The sequence below is a fragment of the Oryctolagus cuniculus genome, chromosome 8 (genome assembly GCF_051225735.1).
Source record: "Oryctolagus cuniculus isolate XC-2025 breed Fujian yellow rabbit chromosome 8, ASM5122573v1, whole genome shotgun sequence".
In the NCBI taxonomy this organism is placed as follows: domain Eukaryota; kingdom Metazoa; phylum Chordata; class Mammalia; order Lagomorpha; family Leporidae; genus Oryctolagus; species Oryctolagus cuniculus.
The window spans coordinates 95,650,004-95,674,402 of NC_142874.1; the positions used below are offsets into that span (position 1 = coordinate 95,650,004).

The 24,399-nt window shown below is 38.8% G+C and overlaps 1 protein-coding gene across 7 annotated transcripts; it reads left to right on the plus strand.

Annotated features, from left to right (window-relative positions):
• The first annotated feature begins 742 nt into the window (after positions 1-742).
• Positions 743-19,438, plus strand: LOC100343992 (alcohol dehydrogenase 6). 7 transcript variants are annotated; one of them, XR_016212046.1, is made up of 9 exons: positions 743-893; positions 2,898-2,999; positions 4,781-4,922; positions 11,078-11,165; positions 11,280-11,496; positions 12,775-12,985; positions 14,282-14,417; positions 17,195-17,333; positions 17,869-19,438. XR_016212046.1 is itself a non-coding variant. In XM_008267572.5 (9 exons), the coding sequence occupies exons 1-9, from the start codon at positions 876-878 to the stop codon at positions 17,891-17,893; spliced, it is 1,128 nt and encodes a 375-aa protein (XP_008265794.3). In that variant the 5' UTR covers positions 743-875; the 3' UTR covers positions 17,894-19,438. The 7 variants fall into 7 exon arrangements, 6 of the variants coding, with proteins under 6 accessions (XP_008265794.3, XP_089158731.1, XP_089158728.1 ...); XM_008267572.5 differs by having other exon boundaries at positions 12,775-13,035; XM_089302601.1 differs by lacking the exon at positions 743-893 and adding an exon at positions 1,339-1,357 and having other exon boundaries at positions 12,775-13,035.
• The last annotated feature ends 4,961 nt before the right edge of the window (positions 19,439-24,399 follow it).

Consider the following 24,399-nt stretch of genomic DNA (forward strand, 5'->3'; position numbering starts at 1 on the left):
AAGAAAGTCTGTTCCAGGTATGCAAGACTAGTTCAATACTTGAAAATTCATAACAGCATAATCTATCATACCAACACACTAAAGAAGAAAAATCACATGATCAAACCAAGTGACAAAGAAACAGTACTTACTTGGGCTCTATTCTTCTGACTAAAGCCTGCCCACTTGGGTTGTCTTTCACTAAGAATGTGTTTCTTTGTCTCCATCCTTCAACAAGATCCTTGAGTCTTATTCAAGGCTCTTCGTCTATATACACAATCTTTCTCACTTCCAAAACCTACTTATTAGGCTTCTTATGCAAATTGTCTTCACTTCCTCTGAGTAATCAGACCTGCATATAGTAAGGGATGGATTATTTTTACTAAACTACTAGAGAAAACTGTTCAGTATCATCCTAATCCTCAACAATGCAATACAAGTTCAGAAAACCAAAAGAATTATTCACGTTTGGAGACAAAGATGAATATCTCTCAATTTAAAAACATCAAAAAAGAAAGCTTTATATATTCAGTTAGAAATTTTAAACTTGGACATTTGAAAGCCCAAATATCAAATTTAATGAAATGAATACTGATAAGGGAACTTCTGGGTTAAGAAGGGGAAAAATGTTTGCATAATTTCACATTTTGTACTTTTTCACTGAACTAAGCCTATTTCAGATTACCTTTAATAGCATCGCTCAAGTGACAAGAGAGTCTAAGATTCTGGGAAACATAAAAAGATCTGAATTAATTATTAACTGCTTATATGTTCAAGACTCAGGCTTTTGATCTCCTAGTTATCCACATACCCTTGAACTTCACAGTGAAAGTTGTGACCAGAAACGCCTTTTCTCAATATTTTCATCTGTGGCAAGAGCACACAAGAAAGTCATCATGAGTACTGCAGGCAAAGTAGGTATAATTTTCTTTCTATCACATCATATCTGTGTCACCTCGTGTGCTTGTTTTTTTTTTTTTTACCAATATCTACCTCCCCTCCAATTCGTCTCTTGACTACTAAAAGTAAAAAGTTTTCTTCATCTTAGTGACTCTCCTCCTCCTTTCCCTTTTATTTTATTCATTTTATCTATTTTGCCTTTCCTTTATGTTTTATTCCTTCATTAATCAATTAATAATGTCCAAGCCCCATGTCAGACTTTCCAAAGTCAAATGTAGGCCCTTTCCTTCAAGGGTCTCACAGAGAGACACAGTAATTATAAAAAATTAATTCTCAAAAAGTATGAAAGGGAAGTAAAAGATAACAAAGAGGTTTGAGGCTTAAGGAAGAACTGCTACCCATCTTGGCTTCTCAGAGAAGATGACATCTAAGGGGAAAGCTACTAAGAATTCACCAGGTAAAGAAGAAGAGTGTGCAGGTAGGTAAAACCAGGTGAGGAAAAACAGAGGAAAGAAAAATATTCCACCTAAGAATATCCAGAATACTTATTGTGGTTGGAAGGTAAAGTCTGAAGCAGAAAGTAGCAGGAAATAAGATTGGAAAGATTGATAGGGAAAGATTCATAATGTCAATGAATCTTATTTAAAAATGTTGGTAGCAATAACATATTTAGTTAAGACATTGATATGATCAGGAGTATCTTTCATATAGCATAGAAACAGTGGGTAAATTTGAATGGTATAAAACTTATCCAGAGGAAAAACAGAAGACTTACTAAATTATCCAGCTGAAAGACAATGAGAGGCTAGACCACAGAGTGGTAGCAGGAATTGATACGAAGGGATAGAGTCCAGAAAAATTTAGATTGTGGGAGTTGAGGGAGAGTGAAAATTTTGTTTCTCAGAATTCTATCTTGGGGGAGTAAATAGATTGCATGGCCAACAACTGAAATAAAGAAAGCAGAAGGATAAACAAATTTTGTCCAGTGGAAGGTGCCATGTCTGAAGGAGAGTAGGGGAGTGGATGTGCAAGAAAAATATATTAATGTGCTTATGAATTTTTTAAATATTTATTTTGAAAGAGTTACAGAGAGAGAGAGGGAGAGACAGAGAACAATCTTCCATCGATTGTTTCACTCCCCAGCTGGCTGCGACAGCCAGGCTGAGTCAGACAGAAGCCAGAAGTTAGGAGCTTCATCCAGGTCTTCTACATGGATGGCAGGGGCTCAAACACTTGGGTCATCTTTTATTGCTTTCCCAAGTCATTATCAGGGAGCTGGATTAGAAGTGGAGCAGCCAGAATGTGAACTGGAGCCAAATGGGATGCCAGCATTGCAGACAGCAGCTTTATCTCTTAGACCACAACATCAGCCTTGTTCATACGTTAACACATTGAGTTTCAGATATCTTTAAATCATTCAAAGAGCAGAAGAATACAAGAGTCTAAAGTTTAGGGAGAAAGGAGTTCTACATATACAGATTGCAAGGGTCATCTACATGAAGGTAGGGGCTACATCTACAAAAATAGATAAGATCACGCAGGAAGAGAGGGGGGCTGAAATCAGAGCCCCTAAGAACTGTATTGCCACCAACAACCTCTCCAACTTCAATTTGCCAGTGAGAATCATTTGTTGACTGCCACAACTAGATGATCTCTATTCATTGCCCTATAACACCTCTTTATTCCAAAACTGCTTCTTTCCCATACTTAGGATTACCAATAACTCCCAAACTATGTCATTCCTACCCTGAAACAACCAATGGGCAGTTTTATTCATAGTACTATCAAAAACATGACATCTATACTCCTGGTTGTATTGTATTTGTAACACTTATTTGAATTCATAAATGATGATACAGGAAAATTTGAGTTGGAGGGGAAAGGCTATCTTCAGCATCTAATTATGGGACTTTTGCTTGAATGTAGAAGAATCAATCGTCTAATAGTAGTTAACTAGGGATCTTCCAGCAGCCCAGCCTGAGAAGTTTTCCTTTGCACCCCTATATATTACTGTCCAGGTTATCAGATGCAGAGCAGCTGTACTCTGGAAGTCTGGTGCACCATTTTCCATTGAGGAGGTGGAAGTGGCCCCACCAAAGGAAAAGGAAGTTCGTATAAAGGTAAAAAAAAAATCCACATTTTCATTCCAAAACCCATGGAAAGGCTGGCTTGATTACATGGTACAGTAAATTTTAGAATGTATATGTGTTGAAAATTTGCATTGTACCCTACCCCTTCAAATGGGCAAGTTTTAGATGTTAATCTAAAGTTAAAAAATAAATGATTAAAAAGCTAATGATTCTCCAAAAAAACACAGTTCTATTCATTGTAAGTTATATAATCTTTTCAGAATGTTTAATTCAGAAAAAAATGCTGTGTACTCTTCCATTTCTTTTTTACTTAACATTACTATCAATCTTTAAATCCAGCGAAAGAAAAGGTTAGAGCTGTTTAGTAACTGTTCACACAGACTTCAACAGTTTTTCTCAACCCTCATTAAATATTTGGAATCACGTGGGGGTTTGAAAGATACTGACTCACTTTCTAAGAGATTCTGAAATTGTCATCTAACTGGTCTGGAGTACAGCCTGCGCATGAAGAGCTTTTAAATTCCCCACCTCCCAATAATTCTAATAAGTTTCTTACCAGACTAAAACATAATTCACCTGACTTCTAATTAGGGCCTTTTACTTTTTATTAGTTTACATGTAATGATGAAGAAGTACCATTTATTGGTTTATAATAAAAATATAATAATGTTCTAAATTACCTCATCTGTACAGTCCTTGCCCTCTTCTCAAAGACTTCTCTGACCCACATCCCCTGTTGAGTGATCAGTGAGCCATTTGCTGTCTCCTTATACTCCCCACCCACAGGGTCACAACTCATGTAACCAAGTCACAGCACTGAATCAAAGATATCTAACCATTATCTTACAAGCTACAAATCTGGATCTCTTACTGGTTAATGTGAACCATGATATAGAAATTGTAGCAAAGTAGGGGATGGTGGGGACTGTGGGGACTGGAGAGGATGCCTGGATTCAGGGTTGGTAGCCATTTTTACCCATGTGATTATGGAAATAATGGAAAAAGCCCATCTGCAAGGAAAGTGCAGTATATGCTCAAGTTCAAGCAAAGTCGAGAGAATGGCCATTGGTAGTTTTCTCAATCTATGAGGCCTGACTGCACTTCTGTAGTTGTGTTGCAAGCAAATTCATAACAGTCTCTAATAATTCTCCTTTCATGTGTACAAATTGCAATCAATTTTATTTCTTGGCAGAATGTGGTATGGCTGTGGCAATTGCTTTGTGACACTGGGGAGGGTACAAACCTCATATTTTTTAGAAAAGAAATTGAGACTCATAGGTTTGTTTACCATCAGACCAGATTGCTAAGAAGAGGAAGAGCTAGGAATTCAGCCTTGAACCCTTAACCTCTGCTCTGGGGTGCCCTCATTTAACCTTTCTGGCTGATTACATAACACAACTACAAAGTTCTCTTGTGAAATAAATTAACACTTCAATTACAAGAGAAAATACTACTCCTTGCCCTCCTGTGTTCCAATCTTTCAGTTCTATGGTCTTTCTCCTCCACATTCCCACACCCCAGCTCCATGATGGACCAAGTGGGCCTTTGATGTCACACTGGTTCTACAACTTCTCTTCTGATCCTGTTCTGCCCTCCCTAGAAAATTTTAAACTTTCATCTTGACTCTGAAATTAGCTAAAGAAAAACACTGAATTCCTTTAAATAATTACCCTTCTCTAGCATCTAAAAGAATTTACTATGCTATATTAATGGACCATATAAAACCAGCAAAATAGCTTCAAGCACTGACAATTCTCAAACACTTTTATCAGAGGCAGAAGGAACTGTAGTATTCTTTGTCTTCCACACAGATCGTGGCCACAGGACTCTGTGGTACAGAGATGAAAATGTTGGCGCGCACAGACCTTCCTGGCTTATATCCCATCATTCTGGGCCACGAAGGGGCTGGAATAGTTGAGAGTGTGGGAGGAGGAGTGAACACAGTGAAGCCAGGTAGGAACTGACAAGTGGGGCTGGGAAATAGCAATGACTTGGAGCCCACATCAGGGAGTAAACAGCATTCCTTAAATGTGTTAGCATCACAGGAAAATAAAAGGGGAAATGTTGCTCATTTCTTAAAGAAGAAGGAATAATTATGTACTGTGTTGTACTCTTAGCATTTATGTTTTGATAATAAGAAAACCAAAAAGTTGAAAGCATTGAAACTGGATCTGAAAGTACTAATGAGCTATAAAGTTTATACAACAAAAATAGACTACTGAACAACTATTTAAATGAAGCATATGATAAAATGTCAAACACATTAGTAGATTGAAATAGAGAAGTCCTGAATGATCCAAATACATGTAGGAATTTAACTTAGGACTAAGTTCGTCTTTCAAATTTGAAGGCAGAAATATGGGTTATTAAATAAAATTGTGATCAAACAACTGAATAGTCATTTGAGCTAAAAAATTATGTTATCTTATTCATTATACAAAAATTATATGTGAATCTAAGAATTAAATGTGTGAAGTAAAACCACAGAAATACTATAAGTAACATGAGAAAATAACTAAAGGAAATTTTAACATGTAAAAAAATGCCTAACAGTACTTAAATAAATGTGACAACAAAAATAATTGTTAATCTGTGTACAAAATCAACAAATATAACAATATACCACTTTACTTAATACAGAATTAATTCTTTAAAAGTAGTTTTTTAAAAGTCCCGTAGAAAAATTGGCAAAAGAAATACACATCAAGATTAGAGGAAAGTATATAAACACCCATAGCCAGCATCATAATGAATGGGGAAAAATTGGAAGCACTTCCACTAAGACCTGGTTGCCCACTCTCATCGTGGCCACTCAATATAGTTCTAGAAGTTTTAGCCACAGTCATTAGGCAAGAAAAAGAAATCAAATGTTTACAAATCGGAAAGGAGGAAGTCAAATTATCCCTGTTGATAGATGACATGATCCTATATAGAGAAAAACCAAAAGCGTCTACCAAGAAAATTTGTAACTTATATGACAGTTTGGTAAAGTTGAAGGATATAAAATCAGCAGAAAAAAAAATCAATAAAAATCAACAAAAACCATTGAAGAAAGAAATATAAGGAGACACAAATAATGGAAAAATCTTCCATGTTACTGGATTGGAAGGATTAATATCATCAAAATGTGCATAGTGCTGAAAGCAATTTACAGAGTCAGTGCAATCACAATCAAAATACCAAAGACATTCTTCTAAGATCTAGAGAAAACAGTACAAAAGTTCATAAGGAAACACAAAAGACCCAGAATAGCTCAAGCAATTTTCAACAACAAAAACAAAGCTGGAGGCATCACAATACCAGATTTCAAGACATACTAAAGGGAAGTTATAATCAAAACAGCATGGTACTGGTACAGAAACAAATGGGTAGACCACCAGAACAGAATAGAAATACCAGAAATCAGTCCAAACATCTACAATCAACTTATATTTGATCAAGGAGCTAAAACCAATTTCGGGAGGACAGCCTATTCAACAAATGGTGCTGGGAAAACTGGAAGTTGTTGTTCAGGAATAAATTTAATTTCCATGTATTTATATAGTATCCAAAGTGTTTTTTAATTGATTTCCAGTTTTATTGCATTGTGCTCAGAAAAAAATATCTAATATGGTTTCTATGTATGAACTTTGTTGAGACTTGCTTTGTGACACACCATATGATCTATCCTGGAGAATGTTCCATCTGATGTTCAGAAAAATACCTATATTGTAGGTCTTGAATGGAACATTCCATAGATGTCTCCTTGCTCCACTGGATCCAGGGCTTGATTTAACTTTGCTGTCTTTTGTTGATCTTCTGTTTGAATGACTTGCCTATTTCTGAAAGTAGAGTATCACAGTCCTCCAAGATTTTTGTAGTTGGTCTCTCTTTCATTAGTTCTGTTAGTATTTGCTTTGTGTACTTGGGTATTAGATGCATATTCATTTACAGTTGTTATCTGTTTGTGAGATTGAACCTTCTGTCATTACATAATGACCCTGTCTCTTTTACTGCTTCTGATTTAAAATCCATTTTATCTATTAGAAGAATGACTCCATCTGCTTTCTTTGGGGTTGCATTTGTATGATATATCTTACTCCATTCTTTCATTGATATTCTGATATTTTCTTCTTACTCATTATATATCTACTTGTTGATTTGTAAAATCTTCTTTTAGCATTCCTTTTTATAAAGATCTGATGGTGATAAAACCTCTCAGCTTTTGTCTTAAATGCTTTTATCTCTCCTTTAGATCTAAAGGATAGTTTTGCTGTATTGTTGGCTGGCAGTATTTTCCCCTGCAGTATGATGAAAGTATCACCACTTTTCCTCTTTCTACTAAGAAATCTGCAGTCAGGCACTTTGGAACCCCTTTATGTAATTTACATTTTTTCTCTTGTAGGTTTGATAATTCTCTTTGTTTTCAACTTTGGAGACCTAAATTATCATATGCGCTGGAGTAGATTTGGTTGAGATGAATCTGACTGATGATCTCTGACCTTCCTGTACCTAGACAGCTGTATTTTCTCTAGATTTAGGAAGTTTTCTGTTATTATCTGTTTGAATGCTGGCTACCCCTTTGGCATTCTAAAATCCCTCTTAATTCCTAATAGCGTAGGTATTTGCTCTTTTCATGAAGTCCTAAAGTTCCCATAGACTTCTTTCATTACTTTTTAATCTTTTTTCTTCTCTCACTGTGTTTTTCCAAATAGACTCTCTTCAAGCTTACTGATTTTTTCTTCTGTTTGCTCTGCTCTATTTTTTTTTTTTTTTTTGACAGGCAGAGTGGACAGTGAGAGAGAGAGAGACAGAGAGAAAGGTCTTCCTTTTCCGTTGGTTCACCCCTCAATGGCCAATGCGGCCGGCGCGCTGCTTCCGGCACACTGCTCTGATCCGATGGCAGGAGCTAGGTGCCTCTCCCGGTCTCCCATGCAGGTGCAGGGCCTAAGCACTTGGGCCTTCCTCCACTGCACTCCCTGGCCACAGCAGAGAGCTGGACTGGAAGAGGAGAAACCGGGACAGAATCCGGCGCCCCAACCGGGACTAGAACCTGGGGTGCCGGTGCCGCAGGCCGGGGATTAGCCTATTGAGCCGTGGCGCTGGCCCTGCTGTGCTCTATTTTCATACCTTCTGTAATATTTTAAATTTTCAGTGGCGTAATAGGCTAAGCCTTAGCCTGCGATTCTGGCATCCCATATGAGCACCAATTCGTGTCCCAGCTGTTCCTTTTCTGATCCAGCTATCTGCTAATGGCCTGGGAAAGCAGTGAAAGATGGCCCAAGTACCTGGGCCCCTGCACCCATGTGGGAGACCCAGACGAAGCTCCTGGCTTTAGATCGGCACAGCTCTGGACACTGTAGCCATTTGGGGAGTCAACTAGCAGATGGAAGACCTCTCTCTGTATCTCCCGCCATCTGTAACTTTACTTTTCAAATAAATTAATAAAAAACCTTTTAAAAAAAGAAAACAAATACATTTTAAAAAAATGTTAGTGTACTTTTCATTAGAAGGATTTCTGCCTGATTTTTCTTAGTTATTTCCAACTCTCAAACTTCTATTAGAAATATTAAATCATTTCTTTGGGCTCTCTTGACATTCATCGTATCTCCTTTAAAAACTTTGAAAACTTTCATCTTAGCATTTGCAAATGTTGGATTCTAGGTGTCTTGTTTCTGGCAAGTTATTTTGCTTGTTAGGTGAGATCACTGTTCCCTGAAAGTTCTTGATGCTGGTTAACATATGACATCATCTGTTCACTGAAGGATATGGTTTTTTTTTTTTTTTGCTTTCTTCATAAAATGGCTTCACTTGTAGCTGCGCTTCCAATGATTCTAAGCAATCTGCTTATTTTCTCTGTGTCTATAGACATTTCTGCTCTTTCAGCAACAGATGGCACCCAAAGTCGAAGTTTGCTGCAAGTCGGCTATAAGTGCTTTATCTTCCTTTCAATCCTACATTTGTCCCAAAGTTGCAGTTGGTCTTGTTCAGAATGAACTGATCAAGTGTCTAAAAAGGGGTAACCCATTCCCAGAAATAACTTCTTGGGGCTGAATTAGACTAACACCCCAGTCTTGTGGTGGTCAATGATGCATGCCAGGTCACACCCTGAACCCACAACATACTGAGATCAACACAGTTTGGGGACTGAACCAAAGTGCAATTTTGATATGGTCTGCCTTTTCCTAGGTGGATTCAAATTCCAAGGCCACTGCAATCAAGCACAGGTGATTGTGGATAAGATATAAATCCAACCATTTGGGGTCAGGGGACTCCGTGGAACTGGGACAGGTCCAAAGGTACTTGGGCTCTGCACCAGTGTGGGAGACCAGGAGGAAGCACCTGGCTCCTGGCTTCGAATCCCGCAGCTCGCCAGCCATGGCGGCCATTTTGGGGGGTGAACCAATGGAAAAGGAGGAACTTTCTCTCTGTCTCTCTCTCTCTCACTGTCTAACTCTGCCTGTAAAAATTTTTTTTAAAAAGGCTCTGAATACAGGTACTGGTATGGGGATGAGGACTGTGAGAATATGCCCGATATTAGGTTTTACCAGCCCAGACTGAGTGCTGTGGGTTCTCACCATTTTGCCTAAGGTTGGGGATGGGGTACTAAAGGTAGCTCCTAGGTTGGCATTAAGTGGGTCACACCTGAGTCTCACTGTCACCAGGCTCTGTACAAACTCAGGCCACAAAAGGCTGGCAGTGACACACTCTGAAAAAATTCCACGAGGGCACAGGTCTCTATGTGATGTAGGGACAAGTCCAGAGGCTCTGTCTGTAAGCACTGGCTTTGTCTGCTGATGGATCTCACAGCCAAGCTGTAAGTTCTTTTCTGGTCCTATTTTCCAGTGGCTGGAGTCTTGCTCAGCTGTCTGCCAGAGGCTGGCGAAGGGGCAGTGGAGATAGTCCCTTAGCTTCTTAGCTAGAGGGGTTCCAAAATCTCAGTCTGCAGGTGCAAGCTTGGGAGCAAAGGCCTTGTCAGGCACTGGGATTTTTTGTTTTGCTTTTGGTTTTTTTTTTTTTTTTTTTTATCATAGCAGGCCTTGTACTGTACTGCAACTCTGAGGTCTGACTTAATTCTCATTCCCTCTCCCCAGTGGGAGGTGAGCTATCTCTCACTACACTGAGCTACTTGTGGCTAGGGAAGGGGTGACACAGGCAACTCTTTCCTTCCTGCTTTCTTCAATTCTTCTTTTCCAACTTTCTCACCAAAACCAAGAACTAAGGTCTCTTACCTGGCTTTCATAGCTCTTTTAACAGTGACTTCGTGTGTGAATAAGCCATTCAAATTTGTGTTTTTGTGAGATGATCCTCAGTGCCTAACTCAGCCACTAACTTTCTCTGCATTTCCTCATTTACATTTTAAAGCAGTTGTATCTAAGAAAAATACCACAAATACTGGTCAGATTGTCTCTATCATGAGGAATGAGAGACCTGGAAATATGGTGACAATTTAACTTTGGTGTCCTTTACATTTTTACAATGTGTTTATGTTATTTTAAAATAAAAATAAATAAAACAAAAGAACTTAAATATTTATAAACTTTTCAACCAAAACTATAATATAAACTGCTGTGGTTTGCAGTGACAGGCAATGGGACAGGTGGTATGTTCATCCCACCTAAGTTATTCTCATTTCCTCCTTATGTTGCAAACACTGCTGGAGAAATCTGCCTACCTTTGATCCCCCTGCCAAGAAGAACAGTTGATGTGGAATACAGGGAACAGCATATAGGCCATTCTTTCTCCAGGTTGCAAAGGTGATTCTGTGGTCATGTGGTACCATGTCAATTTAAATCAAATCTCTCACAGCAGAAGTTAGTATAGAAAATATGAGAGGGCTGAATGGCTATGTGAAAAGTCATTTGGTGCTCAGAGAGAAAGTTACATGGGAGGTAATTCTGAGGACAGCTTCACAAGGGTCAGCCACTGAGCCCAATGCTGCAGAAAAATACAAAAAGACAACTCCTCTGTTTTTAAGTATTTGGTATGCTTCATAGCATCAAACACAGCTACATGGAGAAATAATTCTCAGTTATCCCTTGGGTGCCTTAATGTTAAAATGCTGAAAGGAAACTATCCCTTTACTTCACAAAACACTATCTCCATAGAAAATTATTTTATTTTTGTAGGTGATAAAGTTATCATTCTTTTTCTACCACAATGTGGAGAATGTTCCTCTTGCTTGAATTCTGGGGAGAATTATTGTATAAAACTTAAGTAAGTCTTTATTGATATTTTCTTTTTGAAAAATTGACTCTATTTCATGGGAGAAAAACTAAGCTTCCTAATTAAATAAATTTTGGTTTTGTTTTTTTTTTTTTTTATATAAAGACAGTCCAAAACCGCGCTGATGTCTGATGGTACCAGTAGGTTTACCTGCAAGGGAAAATCAGTTAAGCAGTTTGCTGCTACAAGCACCTTCACTGAATACACAGTGGTAAGGGAAGACTCCATTGCCAAGATCGATGCAAGTGCACCTCTGGAGAAAGTATGTCTAATTAGCTGTGGGTTTTCCACTGGCTTTGGTGCTGCGATCAATACAGCCAAGGTGAGCGGCTTCTACTGCAGTTTGAATGGAATTGTTGAAATGTTGGAGATTCAAGGCCTCCTTCATCTGGGTGGTGTCTGATTAAACTACCTGAGGAGTGGCCGGCCCTGTGGCTCACTTGGTTAATCCTCTGCCTGCAGCGCCGGCATCCCATATGGGTGCCGGGTTCTAGCCCCGGTTGCTCCTCTTCCAGTCCAGCTCTCTGCTCTGGCCTGGGAAGGCAGTGGAGATGGCCCAAGTGCTTGGGCCTTGCACCTGCATGGGAGACCAGGAGGAAGCACCTGGATCCTGGCTCTGGATGGGCGTAGCACAGACCATAGCAGCCATTTGGGGGGTGAACCAATGGAAGGGAGACTTTTCTCTCTCTCTGTCTGTCTCACTACCTAACTCTGCCTGTCAAATTAAAAAAAAAAAAAAACTACCTGAGGAGAACTTACATATCTGCCTCTAAATATCCTTGGGTTCCCTTGCATCTGCCTGATCATCCCATCCCCTCTTTAATTCATCTTTCCCACTCCATCTCCGTCAGCTATCAGTGACAAATTAAGTCACAGGTAGACACACCAGGAATTGCTGGAAGCTAAACAGAACAGTTACTACTACGTGATGCTGTGTCCTTCCATACTCCAGTTCACGCCTTCTTTCATTCAATAAACATTAATGAAGTCATTCACTGTTTTAGGTGCTGGGTTTCAGCAGCTAAGAAAACTGATCATTTGCATTCTAGCGTGTGATAGATTTGGTAGTGATGTGTGCTAATAGAAAGAAAAGAAAACTAAAGGTAGGGAGTGGTGGGGGGAACGTTGCTGTGTGAAATCCTGCTCTGGAATAACACCTACTCTCAATTCTTCCCAGATTATTTCCTTAAGGAACTACTGTGTTTTAGGTCTCTGCTTTCTTCAATGTTCATTAGTCCCAACACTATATAGAGAGATACAATGGAAGGGGTTCAGTTTAAATTATGCATATATATACATATTTATATAAATAATTCTGTCAAATAAGTCTTCAGATACTATGAAAATCCATTAAACTACTTCTCCTCATGCTAATTCCTGGGTTTTGAAACTAGCTACTTTCAATTAGGTTTTTTTTCCTCCTGAGTCAAGAATATCCCACATCTAGAAATATCTTGGGAAACTAGAACTTTCTAGTTATGTTCTGTTTGCAAATAGCCTGGGCTTGCATCTCATAAAAAGTGTATTCAGTCTTGGCCTTCCCAAACGAGTAAAAGTACATGCTCCTTTTGGTTTTTGTTTTCTGCCTTTATGTGCTTAGGTGACTCCAGGCTCCACCTGTGCTGTGTTTGGCCTTGGAGGGGTTGGCCTGTCTGTCATCATGGGCTGTAAAGCAGCTGGAGCAGCCAGGATCATTGGAGTGGACATCAACAAAGACAAATTTAAGAAGGCAGAGGAAGTGGGTGCCACTGAGTGCATCAGCCCACAGGACTTCAAGAAACCCATACAAGAAGTTCTATTTGATATGACAGGTGCCGGTGTCGAATTTTGCTTTGAGGTCATTGGAAATCCAGACACTGTGGTATGGGATCCTCTGCAATAAAAAGTACCAGTATATCTACCCATTAGCACTTTAGATTTTGTATGAATGAATATTCTTAAATCCCCTCCACATTTCTGTACTTAGTTTTCCTTCCTCCTTATGAAATGACATCTCGCTGGTACCCCCTGTGCATTCTAGACACCGAGTCTAGAACTGTCATACTGAGTTCTTGTTCCCCTCTCTTTTCTATCATATCATTCCTTCAAGCAGCAGACATCCATCTTCCAGCAGGCAGAGCAGTAAAACTTTGTAAAGAATTCTCAGAAATTGTTTCTTAAGGAGCAGCAGCCTATTTATCATTTCTAGGCCAGGATATTTTAGTGAGATAAGATTGGAGTTGGATTAATAAGTCTATAAGAGAGTGAACTTTTCACTTACAGCAAAACCTTTCATGTTAGATTTAAGTTTCCAAGGAAAATATTTACCATTCTTGATTAAGTAAGGAACATTTGTAAATGAAGGAAAAAGTGGTTGTTTTTCTTGTTGATAATCTTTATATAAGAGGCTAGAAACTGAGAGAAAGTTATTGCAGCATCTGAAACTTGTGTGTTTGGATGGTTTTTTTTCTTTTTCTTTTTTTTTTTTTTCTGGAGGCATCATGTACTTGGATCACCCACCTGGGAGACCTGGATGGCATTCCAATCTCCCAGCTTTGGCCTGTCTCAGTCCAGCTTTTTATCTCTCTCTCTCTCTCTCTCTCTCTCTGTGTGTGTGTGTTCTCTACTTTTCAAGTAGACAGAAACTTTTTAAAAATTTTTTTAAAGGTGCAGCCAAACCTTTCTCACAGTCTTGAACTGAAAAACAGCCTTTGAAAATAACTAATGGGAAGATGTATATGTATCACTTTGCCAACACATATTATATAAATAAGTATCCCTATTAATATCTAAAACAAAATGTCAACTCTAGTCAACCTCTGTGAGTAATAGGTTCGTACAAAAACGATTCTCACTAGTATTAGTATTACATGGACACCTTTGTTATTATCATTTGTGTTATCTCCGTGTGTTGAGTCCTAAAGTGGCATGCACTGTGCTAGGCAGTATAGGTGTCATGTCAATGTTTCAGAACATTCTTTAGTGATAAATGTTATTTTAAATAAGGATAGGGAGAACCAGAAAAAAAGGTGATATATCATTCAGCAGTTAAGTGGAATTTAAAACCTAGCCCCCACTCCCAAATGTATGTTTTAACCCCTGTACTGTCTTGCATTGCTTTACAACAGGCAGCTGCCGTGGCCTCCTGCAATGAGAGCCACGGGGTGTGCGTGATTGTAGGACTTATGTCTGCTACCGATCAAGTCAGGATCCACGGCAATTTGTTCTTCTCAGGGCGTACCTTGAAGGGGTCTGTCTTTGGAGGTATGGATGATGAAGCGGCGGGGGGGAGGGGATTCTTGGGGCTTTGAGATGGGAAACAGAACAATGTGCCATACAGAAGAGTGACTATAGCTATGGAATGAGTTGTATTGTTCAAAAATGCTGGAAGAAAGAATTCTAAATGTTTTCGCCACAAAGAAATGGTGATGTTTGAGGATATATGTGTGTTTACCCTGATTTGAATAATAACTAATATTTACATGTATCAAAACTCACATGGTATCTATACATAAGTATGTGTGCTTCAACGTGTCAATTTTTAAAATATTAATAAATCATGAAAGAGATCTTAGCAGTAAAATTCAGGAATAAAATATAAATAAGTAGCCAAAAATGTAACATAAATGCTTAAGGAGGACATACAACGTAAGCCTCAGATGCAGTTCTTGTCCGAATATATGAACAGCAAGGGCAAGGGAATGCAGCTTGGGTTTGTCCAGAGCCTCTTGGTAAGCATTTTCTCATGCAAAAGGAGAGAAGAGGGGTTTTTGTTGTTGTTGTTTTGCTGTTTTTTTTTTTTTAACCACACTGATAAAAAATTGGTGTCTAAAGTTTAGTGCAAACTCTAAAATGAAAAAAAATCAGGCACTATTGTCATTAAAAACTACTCAGTTGAGTACATATCTGCTAACTGAAATTCTGGGAAAAATATACTCAACTATTAGTAGTCATTATTCAACTAATGTAACATGTTATGAATTTTCATTATAAAAACTCAAATACATTAAATACAAGGCATCCTAATGAAAAAGAAGTACTGCTAATAAAAAGCAAATGAGAATTATTTTTTTTTCTGGAGGAAAAAATGTTTTCATAGAATGCTTCAATTTATCATTTCTTTAGACCTGTCTTGGAACATATGTTTAATAAACTTTTGAGCTGTCCATTATTTTAAAAGTTGGAAACAAATTGAATAAATCTACTTAGGGTGCTGGGCTCACAAGCTAGTAATCTGATATTTAATAAGAAATTTATTCTTCCAGAGACTCTGGGCAATCTGAATGCTTGGGCAAAGGGGATGAGAATTCAGAGTTGTTTGAATTCCATGCACTAGTGATCTGGGGATCCCCAAATTAGCCAAGGTTGTATATTGTTAAAGATATTAGGGGTAGTAACCAATTCATTTGCAAACAATAGATGAATGGCAGGACTAGCAAGAACAAAATAGTAATAATCCAGTTTAGACTGTAATTTCAGTTCCTCCATTTAGGATAACTGGATATGCCCATTATTATTTCCTGTCATTTTACTTACAGCTAATAACGCTGATTCAAAATGTACACACTTAGAAGTTGAACATTTTTTCATTTAATAATTATTTATGGCCCTTGTCTATTTTCCTGGTGGACTATGGTCTTTTTATTGTTTATTTGTAGAAACAACTTTTTAGTACAACCATTAAGCCTTTGGTTCTGACAAAAATTAAAAATATGTTATTTCCAAAAAAAATTAAAATAAAAAAATAAAGCCAATGACATAATAAAGACATAAACAAGACCACCAATCTCTTAAATAACCCTTGTTATATTAACTTAAGTATTCCTTTTACAGTGATGAAAGTTAATTCCTTCCATAGATAGTATAATCTTCTGGTTCATTGTTTTTTTCCAATCAAAGATAACATTAATGGCTGCTAGAGAGGCCTGCAAATCCTCCCACAATGTACACAATGAGGAAATTTCCTTACCAAAATGTCTCTAGGATCTTAATTGAGTAAACCTGCTTAGCCTTGTCTTTGGTTCTAAAATCTTCTTTCTTATGTTGTTTTATTGAAAGAGCATTTCAAAAAAATGTTTTAACATAGATATAAAAATTTGTTATCAGCTCATCAATCAAATGATACAAACAAATAACACTAAATATCCAAGTCATGACACCGAGCAATAGTCAGAATTCTTGGTTACATGGAGCAGAAAACAGTTTAAAAATCTGATCTGCTGGAAGAGTTTAGGTAAGCTTTGAGAATACATGGGAAGGTTAGAAAACCCAACACAACCTGGAACAAAGAAAAGCAAGTAACTGCCAATACCCTAACAGAATAGTCTGTATAGAACACTGGGCAAATTAAACTACATTATACCTTGCACAATGGCATGAGACTCACCCTTTCCAGGAATTCTGGGCAGTCATTCGTTGACCATGACACTTAGTAGATTACATAAGGAAATTCTTGAAAATCATAACAATAAATGCAATGCCAAGTTTATATGATCTTAGCTGAACCCAGTTCCTTGTATAATTCTTCCTTCTAGAAGGCACATTTTATTCTTATATTGCTTTGAACAACTTTTTCTGAAAACTGCAATTGAAATCTCAACCTCAGTGAGAGTTTTCTTTTCTCTTAAGTTATTTGACTCTTTCATGAAGCTGCAGATCAACACACACACACACACACACACACTGAATTCGACTAAATCAACATTTGTATTGCTTCATTTCATGATTCTTAAGACCTAGACATGGATTCACTGCTCCACAGAGAGCAACCTAACATCAAGAACATCTCCCAGTGAGGACCATACCCTACTTGCTTTGAATTAATTCTCTTCTGTAGTTCTGGACATCTTCAGGAGCACATCCCTGGGTATAAGGTGTGTGACTGAGACAGGGTGGGGGTGTCACTTGGTAACTGAGGAATGTTAATGAGACACCCTTTAGATATCCTCAATCAAAGCTAACACCTCCACTAGTTTCTCTAGGTGGCCTTTCCTCTGTAATGCAGCTACTGTATAAAATTTGCCATTAATCTGTATTTGCAGGCTGGAAGAGCAGAGAACATGTCCCTAAACTGGTTTCTGATTATATAGAAAAGAAGTTTAATCTTGAACCACTAATTACCCATACTTTGAATCTTGATAAAATAAATGAAGCAAGTGAGTTAATGAAGACTGGAAAATGGTAAGTCGCTCACACAATTTTATGTCTGTATGTATAGTACAAGAGAAGGGGTGTGTGGGACTGACAGGCGAGAGGGGTCATTTCTGCTGCAGAACGTACAGGCAGAGTTGAAGCTTTCAAACCCTGTAAAGCATGCCCTCCCATTCTATATTTTGTTTTATGCAAAGCATATGAACTATGTAATTGATAATATGCAATTTCCCATCTACCCTATCATTAATACTTTTTCCCAATTTGGCATTTTGTTTGCATGACACATTAACCAATGAAGTCAGCTCACAGAATTATAACCCAAGTATAAGAACATAATTTTCCAAAATGTCACTTTAATTGTTGCTATTATATTTCATGGGGAAAATTATCCAGAATTACAAATTATTTTTTTTAGCCATAAACTTGGCATTGGCAATCCCCAGAGGAGTACAAGCCTGCTTACCTCTTACTTATTCTGGTGAACCATGTCAAGAACAAATTTGAAATCAAAAATACAAATTTTACTTGGGAAATGTTTCAATTTATTTTATTTTCATTTTAGTATCCGCTGTGTCCTGTTACCTTAAGTACAACGTAATTTCTGAAAGAGCTGCAGTATCTTTCTTCAACTGAATTGCATGCACTGTGATTATCATGATTAGAAGAATTATCCACACAATATTTTCTTGTTTCTGATTAACTCGACAGTGGTCTCATATCTGGATTCTGCTCTCAGCATAAAGGTTCATAAAGGTTGTCTTATGTAACCCTGTGTCACCAAGGATCATCCTACCTTTTAGAACCAGATTGTCTGGTTAAGTTATACAATAACAGACTCTTGAGACATCAACAAATTTGTTCCAAGATGCTCCATTTTCATAGTTGCCTAAACTTTTAGGCCTATATTTCCTTGTACTCTGCTGTACTATACTATGCGGGACTAGACATGCAGTTCTTCTGATTTTATATCAAAGAAACAAAACTCCCAGTCGAATTTACTGAAAACTCAGATTGACCTGAATCAGGTTAACCAACCTGCAAACCATCACCAAGGAGACTACACATATCTCCTCAATTCTTACCTCTTCTTTCCTGGATAGCCAAAGGAACTTCAAATTCCTTTTCAACTGGCAAGAAAAACGTAGCTGCCAGCAGTTCATATTACCTTGTTTCCTAACTAAGGCATCTAGGAAATCAGAAGAAGACAAATGGGGAAATGGGATACTGATGCACACTCTGTAGGAGGCAGTTGTGGCCTTAAATAAAGCTGTGCCTCATTCCACTCTTCACAGAAAAGGCATATATTGTTCTTATTAACGTTTACCATAGAATCTTACCTCCAAGAACAGGCTGAGGGGAAAACAAGACCCAATACTGGTTTACAATCAGTGTCCTTCTACCCAGACCATGTAACTTTTTACTCAAAGCCCCTTAATTGTCCTGGAACTTGGATTAAGGTGAAGGTGAATGGCTCTCTTAGGAAATCCCTTCCTTCCCCATCTCCATTACTTTCTTTAATTGTAGATCCAAAGAGTCTTTAAGAACCCCATACATACAGCAGGAGCTCCCTTTCTACTTAAACTCTTCTGCTCTAGTTTGGTCTCCTCTGGATCTGGGGCCCTGGATCAAACAGGGGCTGCTGCATGACCGTAATCCATACTGAACTTGCAAGACCAGGAAATGAAACCCTGTAGTTTCATGATATAAGCCAGGCCAGGAAAGAGTGCTGCATGCCCAGTCAATATCTCCCATCATGTTCATCACATGACGTCAGGGGGATTTCATAACACTTTGATTCCCAAACCAAAGAGAAGCATCATGAGGTGGGAATCCTGTCTTTCCCCTCAGGTGTCTGCTTTCTAAGGGGTTCAGTGCTCTCAAACCTATTCAGTCTGCAGTTGGAATGGCTCTGCTCCATCCCCCCAAATCTGACCAGAAAATCCATGTCCACATTTGTTCCAGTTCCTGAGGACAAAACGGAGTCCTGCTCTGTCCACAAATTAAACTTAATAGCTGTGAGCTGTAGGAGTGTTGAGGAGTTGGAAAAAATCACACCTTTCTCAGAAATATTTTATTGTACACAATGCCCACTATTTTTTTTTTGCTTCAATAAAGACAAAATCTTTAAGCTACTTTGTGTGTTGGTGTTGTAAATCATTGAAAATTTTATCAGATTTGATCATAAATGCAGAACTTTTTTTACTGATACATGCTCAAAAAGACCAATGATCATACACATCAGTCTAGACCCATTCACTGTTATTGTTAACTTTCAAGCAATAGTTGACCATTAACATCAGGTCCTGCAACTTTCTGTGAATAGACTCTGAAGCCTGCCTCTAAAGAGCCCCACATCTTAAACCACACAACTGAACAAAATCCTTCTTTTCAATCTCTGGGCACTACACTTCTCTGGATGGACACTGAACTAGGGGGCAGTTTCTTGTCTCTACTAAAGTAACCTAATCCTAGACCCATACCCTAGGTATCCAGCCTCCAGGGAGAACTATAGCCTTTGCCTGCAAAATGAAAATCTTTAAAATTTTCAGACATTCTTGGCTACCACGTAGACAATAATAAATAAAGTATGTCTCTACAATATAGAAGCCCCTCCCAGTTAACACATAACCTGAAGGAAGATGCCCAATTCTAGCACTATGAACTATCAGACATTAATAGTTAGTGTCTCCTGATAATTTGCAAGTGAAAACCATCAGCTTCTGCCTATTCAATACATCAGTGTTGGCACAAGTTCCTGAAATGTTTTAACTCCTGTACACATTCCCAATTTTCTACTAAATTTTCTAGGTTAATACCACAGCTCTCTCTAGTGTTGTAATTTGGCATTGGTCTACACCATAATTTACTTCTCTCATTTATTGTATTCTGATATCATTCATAATCCAGAAGGCTGATCACTAGAATCACTGACATTAATCTGAAGAAGCAATTTGCTTTTCTTTGCCTTTTTGATAATCATTTACTCAATCATGTATTTACCCAACACACATTTCTTCAGTAATGTAGGTGGTGTTAGAGATTCAGAAATGACTGGTACAGCTTGAGAATCATAAAATAGATATGAAAAAGGATAAAGTACAGTATAATAAACTTTATATCAGAGAAATAACCAAACAGGAGACAATTCCACCTAGCACAGATTAAAGTTCACAGATAAAGTAAACTTTGAGCTGAGTTTCAATGGATACACTATGTTGAAAAAGAGCATTTAGAACTAAGGTAAATGCATAAAGTTCAAGGTGGTAAAAGAATATGTCTATCATGGTGCACATGATAAAAAAGGAAGAAAGGGAAGGCATGCACAGCCTATAGTGAAGAGGCAGAGGACTGAATTCTTTGATCATGCTTACTCATAGAAGTTCTTCAAGAATTTAATTCTATAGATAAGGGAAATTCACAGAATCATTTAATGAGAGAATTGCCATGTTTTCATAAAACATGAGTTTGACAGCACTGACAAAGGAGGAGAGTGTGGGGAGGACAGAGACTGGAAGTAGAAAGAATAATTGAGAAACGGTGCATTCAAATGGATTAGAAAATATCTTAGAACTAAAACCAAGTGCTGTGATTACAGTTCACATGCAAGTCCTTGTGGCTGCAGCAATCAGTGCCTCACTCACACCCCTGAGAATTCACCACTTCTTTGGGCCTTGTTGCCTTCCAGCTGCCAATGTCAGCACTGCCATGCCTGAGGTCTTTTGCCAAAATTACAGGTCAATCTGCCCACTCATGGTTGAGTAGTCCAGAAGTTTCAGGGAATTTAAACCCTCCCTAATGGCCCCAACAAATGTCTGGGAGAAGTTTCTATAAAATATACAGTCCAGAAAGTAATCCCATGAAATTAAACACTACACTTTGGTAGCTGACTTATCATGCACACTTGAACCCAATTTCATGGCAGCATTATTTACAATAGCCATGGTGGAGGCGCTGTGGCTCACTTGGTTAATCCTCCACCTTGCAGTGCCAGCATCCCATATGGTCCTGGGTTCTAGATTTGGTTGTTCCTCTTCCAGTCCAGCTCTCTGCTGTGGCCCGGGAAGGCAGTAGAGGATGGCCCAAGTGCTTGGGCCCTGCACCCGCATGGGAGACCAGGAGGAAGCACCTGGCTCCAGGCTTCAGATCAGAGGAAAACCAAGTGTCCATTGATGAATTAATGGGTAAACAAAATGTTATATATACATGCAATAGAATATTATTTCAGTCTTAAAAAGGAAATAAATTCTGACACATTCTACAACATGGATGAATATAATAGATATTATGCTAAGTGAAATAAACCAGTCTCAAAAGTATAAATATCATCCGATTCTACTTACCTGTAGTCCCTAGAGTAGTCAAACTCATACAGAGAGTAGAATGATGGTTAGCAGAATCTAGGGGGAGGGTAGAATGGGGAATTCAGGTTTAATGGGGATCATTTTCCTTTGCCCAAAGGAAGGTGGATGGTGGGGATGGTTTCACAATAATGTGAAGATACCAAGTGTTCTCAAACTGTCAACATTGTTTTTTTTTTTTTTTAATTTGACAGGCAGAGTTAGACAGTGAGAGAGAGAGAGACAGAGAGAAAGGCCTTCCTTCCGTTGGTTCACCCCACCCCAAATGGCCGCTAAGCCTGGCGCGCTGCTCCGATCCGAAGCCAGGAACCAGGTGCTTCCTCCTGGTTTCCCATGTGGGTGCAGGGTCCAAGTACTTGGGCCATTCTCCACTGCCTTCCCGGGCCACAGCAGAGAGCTGGACTGGAAGAGGAGCAACCAGGACTAGAACCTGGGCCCATATGGGATGCTGGCGCCGCAAGGCAGAGGATTAACCAAGTGAGCTACAGCGCTGGCCCCAACATTGTTTTTTTAAAAAGAACAAAATGATAAATTTTATATTATAAAAATATTTTACCACAATAAAAAAGTATTGTTTTTGTAACCTTCCCTGCTTGTATTACCTTACCCCACTTTGCTATTGGTGTTCATTTAAATTGTTCATGGAACCATTAGAAGTCTCATTTTTATCTCAAAAGTGGAGTCTGAGGGAGCCCAAATAAAAAAGCTGCCACAAGAAGCAGCCATAAGAAGATAACCCTAAAGATGGAACCCTGGAACTGGATCACTTGCCAGCAAGATGGTGAAAAGACCCCGTTTCAGTAAGATGAAGCCCCATCATCCACAGCCTATGGTATTTATGCCTTTGTGTAATCCTCTCATTAAGTGTGGGCTGCACTTAAACTTGGCTGACCCAAGTTTAATAGCAGAAATATTAGAATATCACTTCTAAAATTAGAAGTCTTGGGACTAGCATTGTGGCACAAAACGTGAAGCCACTGCCTATGACATAGCATCCCATATGGGCTCTTGGTTTGAATCCTGGCTGTTCCACATTGAATCCAGCTCCCTGCTAATGTGTCTGGGAAAGCAGCAGAAGATGGCACAAGTCCTGGGACCCCTCCACTGTCATAAGAGACTTGGATAGAGTTCCATGCTCCTGACTTTTGCCTGGTCCAGCTCTGGTCATTGCAGCCATTTGGGGAATGAACCAGGGAATGAAAGCTCACTTGCACGCTCGCTCTCTCGCTTGCTCTCTCTCTCTCTGTAAATCTGCTTTTCAAATAATAAATATTTTATGTCATTAGAAGTATTTTTAATAAAAAGGCCATGGCTTCTATTTTGGGAGTTTCTCTCTAGGATCTTCATTCTGGACAAACAGCTACCACATCCTGCAGCAGCTCCATAGAGAGGGCCTGAGCAAGCTTGGAAGTTGACCTTCTAGGGCCTGTCAACAGCAATGTGAGTGAAACGGAGAGTGGAGCTCTTCCTGAGTCAAGCCTTGAGATGACTGCAGCTCTATCCAACACTACAATCATAGCTTTGTCAAAGACCCAAAATCAAGCAACCAGCTAAGGCTGGTCTGGTTTTCCACCCAATAGAAGTTTTGAGAACATAAGTATTTGGTTTAAGCTGCTAAGCAATAGATCATTAATATTCTGGTGGTAAGAAGGGAAATAATCCCCACTGGCAAATTACTATAGTCTCAACTGTGGTGAGTTGGGATGGAATGCAGTCTTCAGGGTATGTGCTGTCTTATGCAGTATCATCAGCACTTGAGAGATAAAGTGGCATGGTAACTATAAGGACTGAGTTTAGTTGATAACTCTTAAGTGTCACCAATGTGCTAAAGGGGAAAAAATGGCAAGGTTGAGTGAGCCAATCACCAACTATGATCAGGACTGAAAAAATTCAAAAACTCTATGATGGCATTTGAATTTTCCTTTTTTCCTACAACCAGAGAGCAAATTGGGCTGATCAGGACTAGGAGTTAATCATAAGATTAGCTACATCACAGAGAAGTCAGAACATATGGTCCCCATAAATCTCCAACACTAACTTCAGGGCCCTGATAGGGAGGGGTCATCAGCTCCAGCAACAGGAACCTGCAGAACGTGGACTCATCCTGCATGTCCATGGTGCAGCTCACCTGGTTCTATGAGTGCCACTGCAACTGCAACCCGTGCTTGGGAGTGAACCTCCTTCCCCTGCACCACTGAGGCATTTCTAACTTCAGTGAAAGGAGTTCCCCTTTGGATTCTTCAGAGGAACGCAGTCTTCTGCTGGGTTTTCAGGTGTTTGTGATACATCAATTCCAACACACCCAACTCTCTGAGTCTCCTGACTTTGTCATCTTACAGAGCAGTCCTGGCCACAGAGACATCCTTACATTAAAGGCTGAAGATACTGTGTATTCCTAAGAGTTCGAACTTGAAGCACAAAATCAAGAGAACTTCCACACTATGAAATTATGATAATAGATTTAGATATTGAACTTGGAATTCTAGAAAAAAAATTACAGCTGTGTAATAAAGATGTCTTCTAATGATTTACAAGTAGATACTGAGATTTCAGTCATATTGGAGATGGGTTTGGGTTTCAATTTCCTGTGAAAAGGCAGAGTGATTGGGCCAGCCTTGTGGTAAAGTGAGTAAAACCACCACCTGCAATGCTGGCATCCCATATGGGTGCCAGTTCAAGATCCAGCTGCTCCATTTCTGATCCAGCTCCCTGCTAATGTGCCTGGGAAAGCAGCA

Excerpts from the sequence above, each read along its gene's own strand:
- LOC100343992 (XM_008267572.5), top strand. Across the intron at positions 4,923-11,077 it reads AGTGAACACAGTGAAGCCAG|GTGATAAAGTTATCATTCTT; the intron begins GTAGGAACTGAC and ends TTATTTTTGTAG. Across the intron at positions 17,334-17,868 it reads TTAATGAAGACTGGAAAATG|TATCCGCTGTGTCCTGTTAC; the intron begins GTAAGTCGCTCA and ends TTTTCATTTTAG.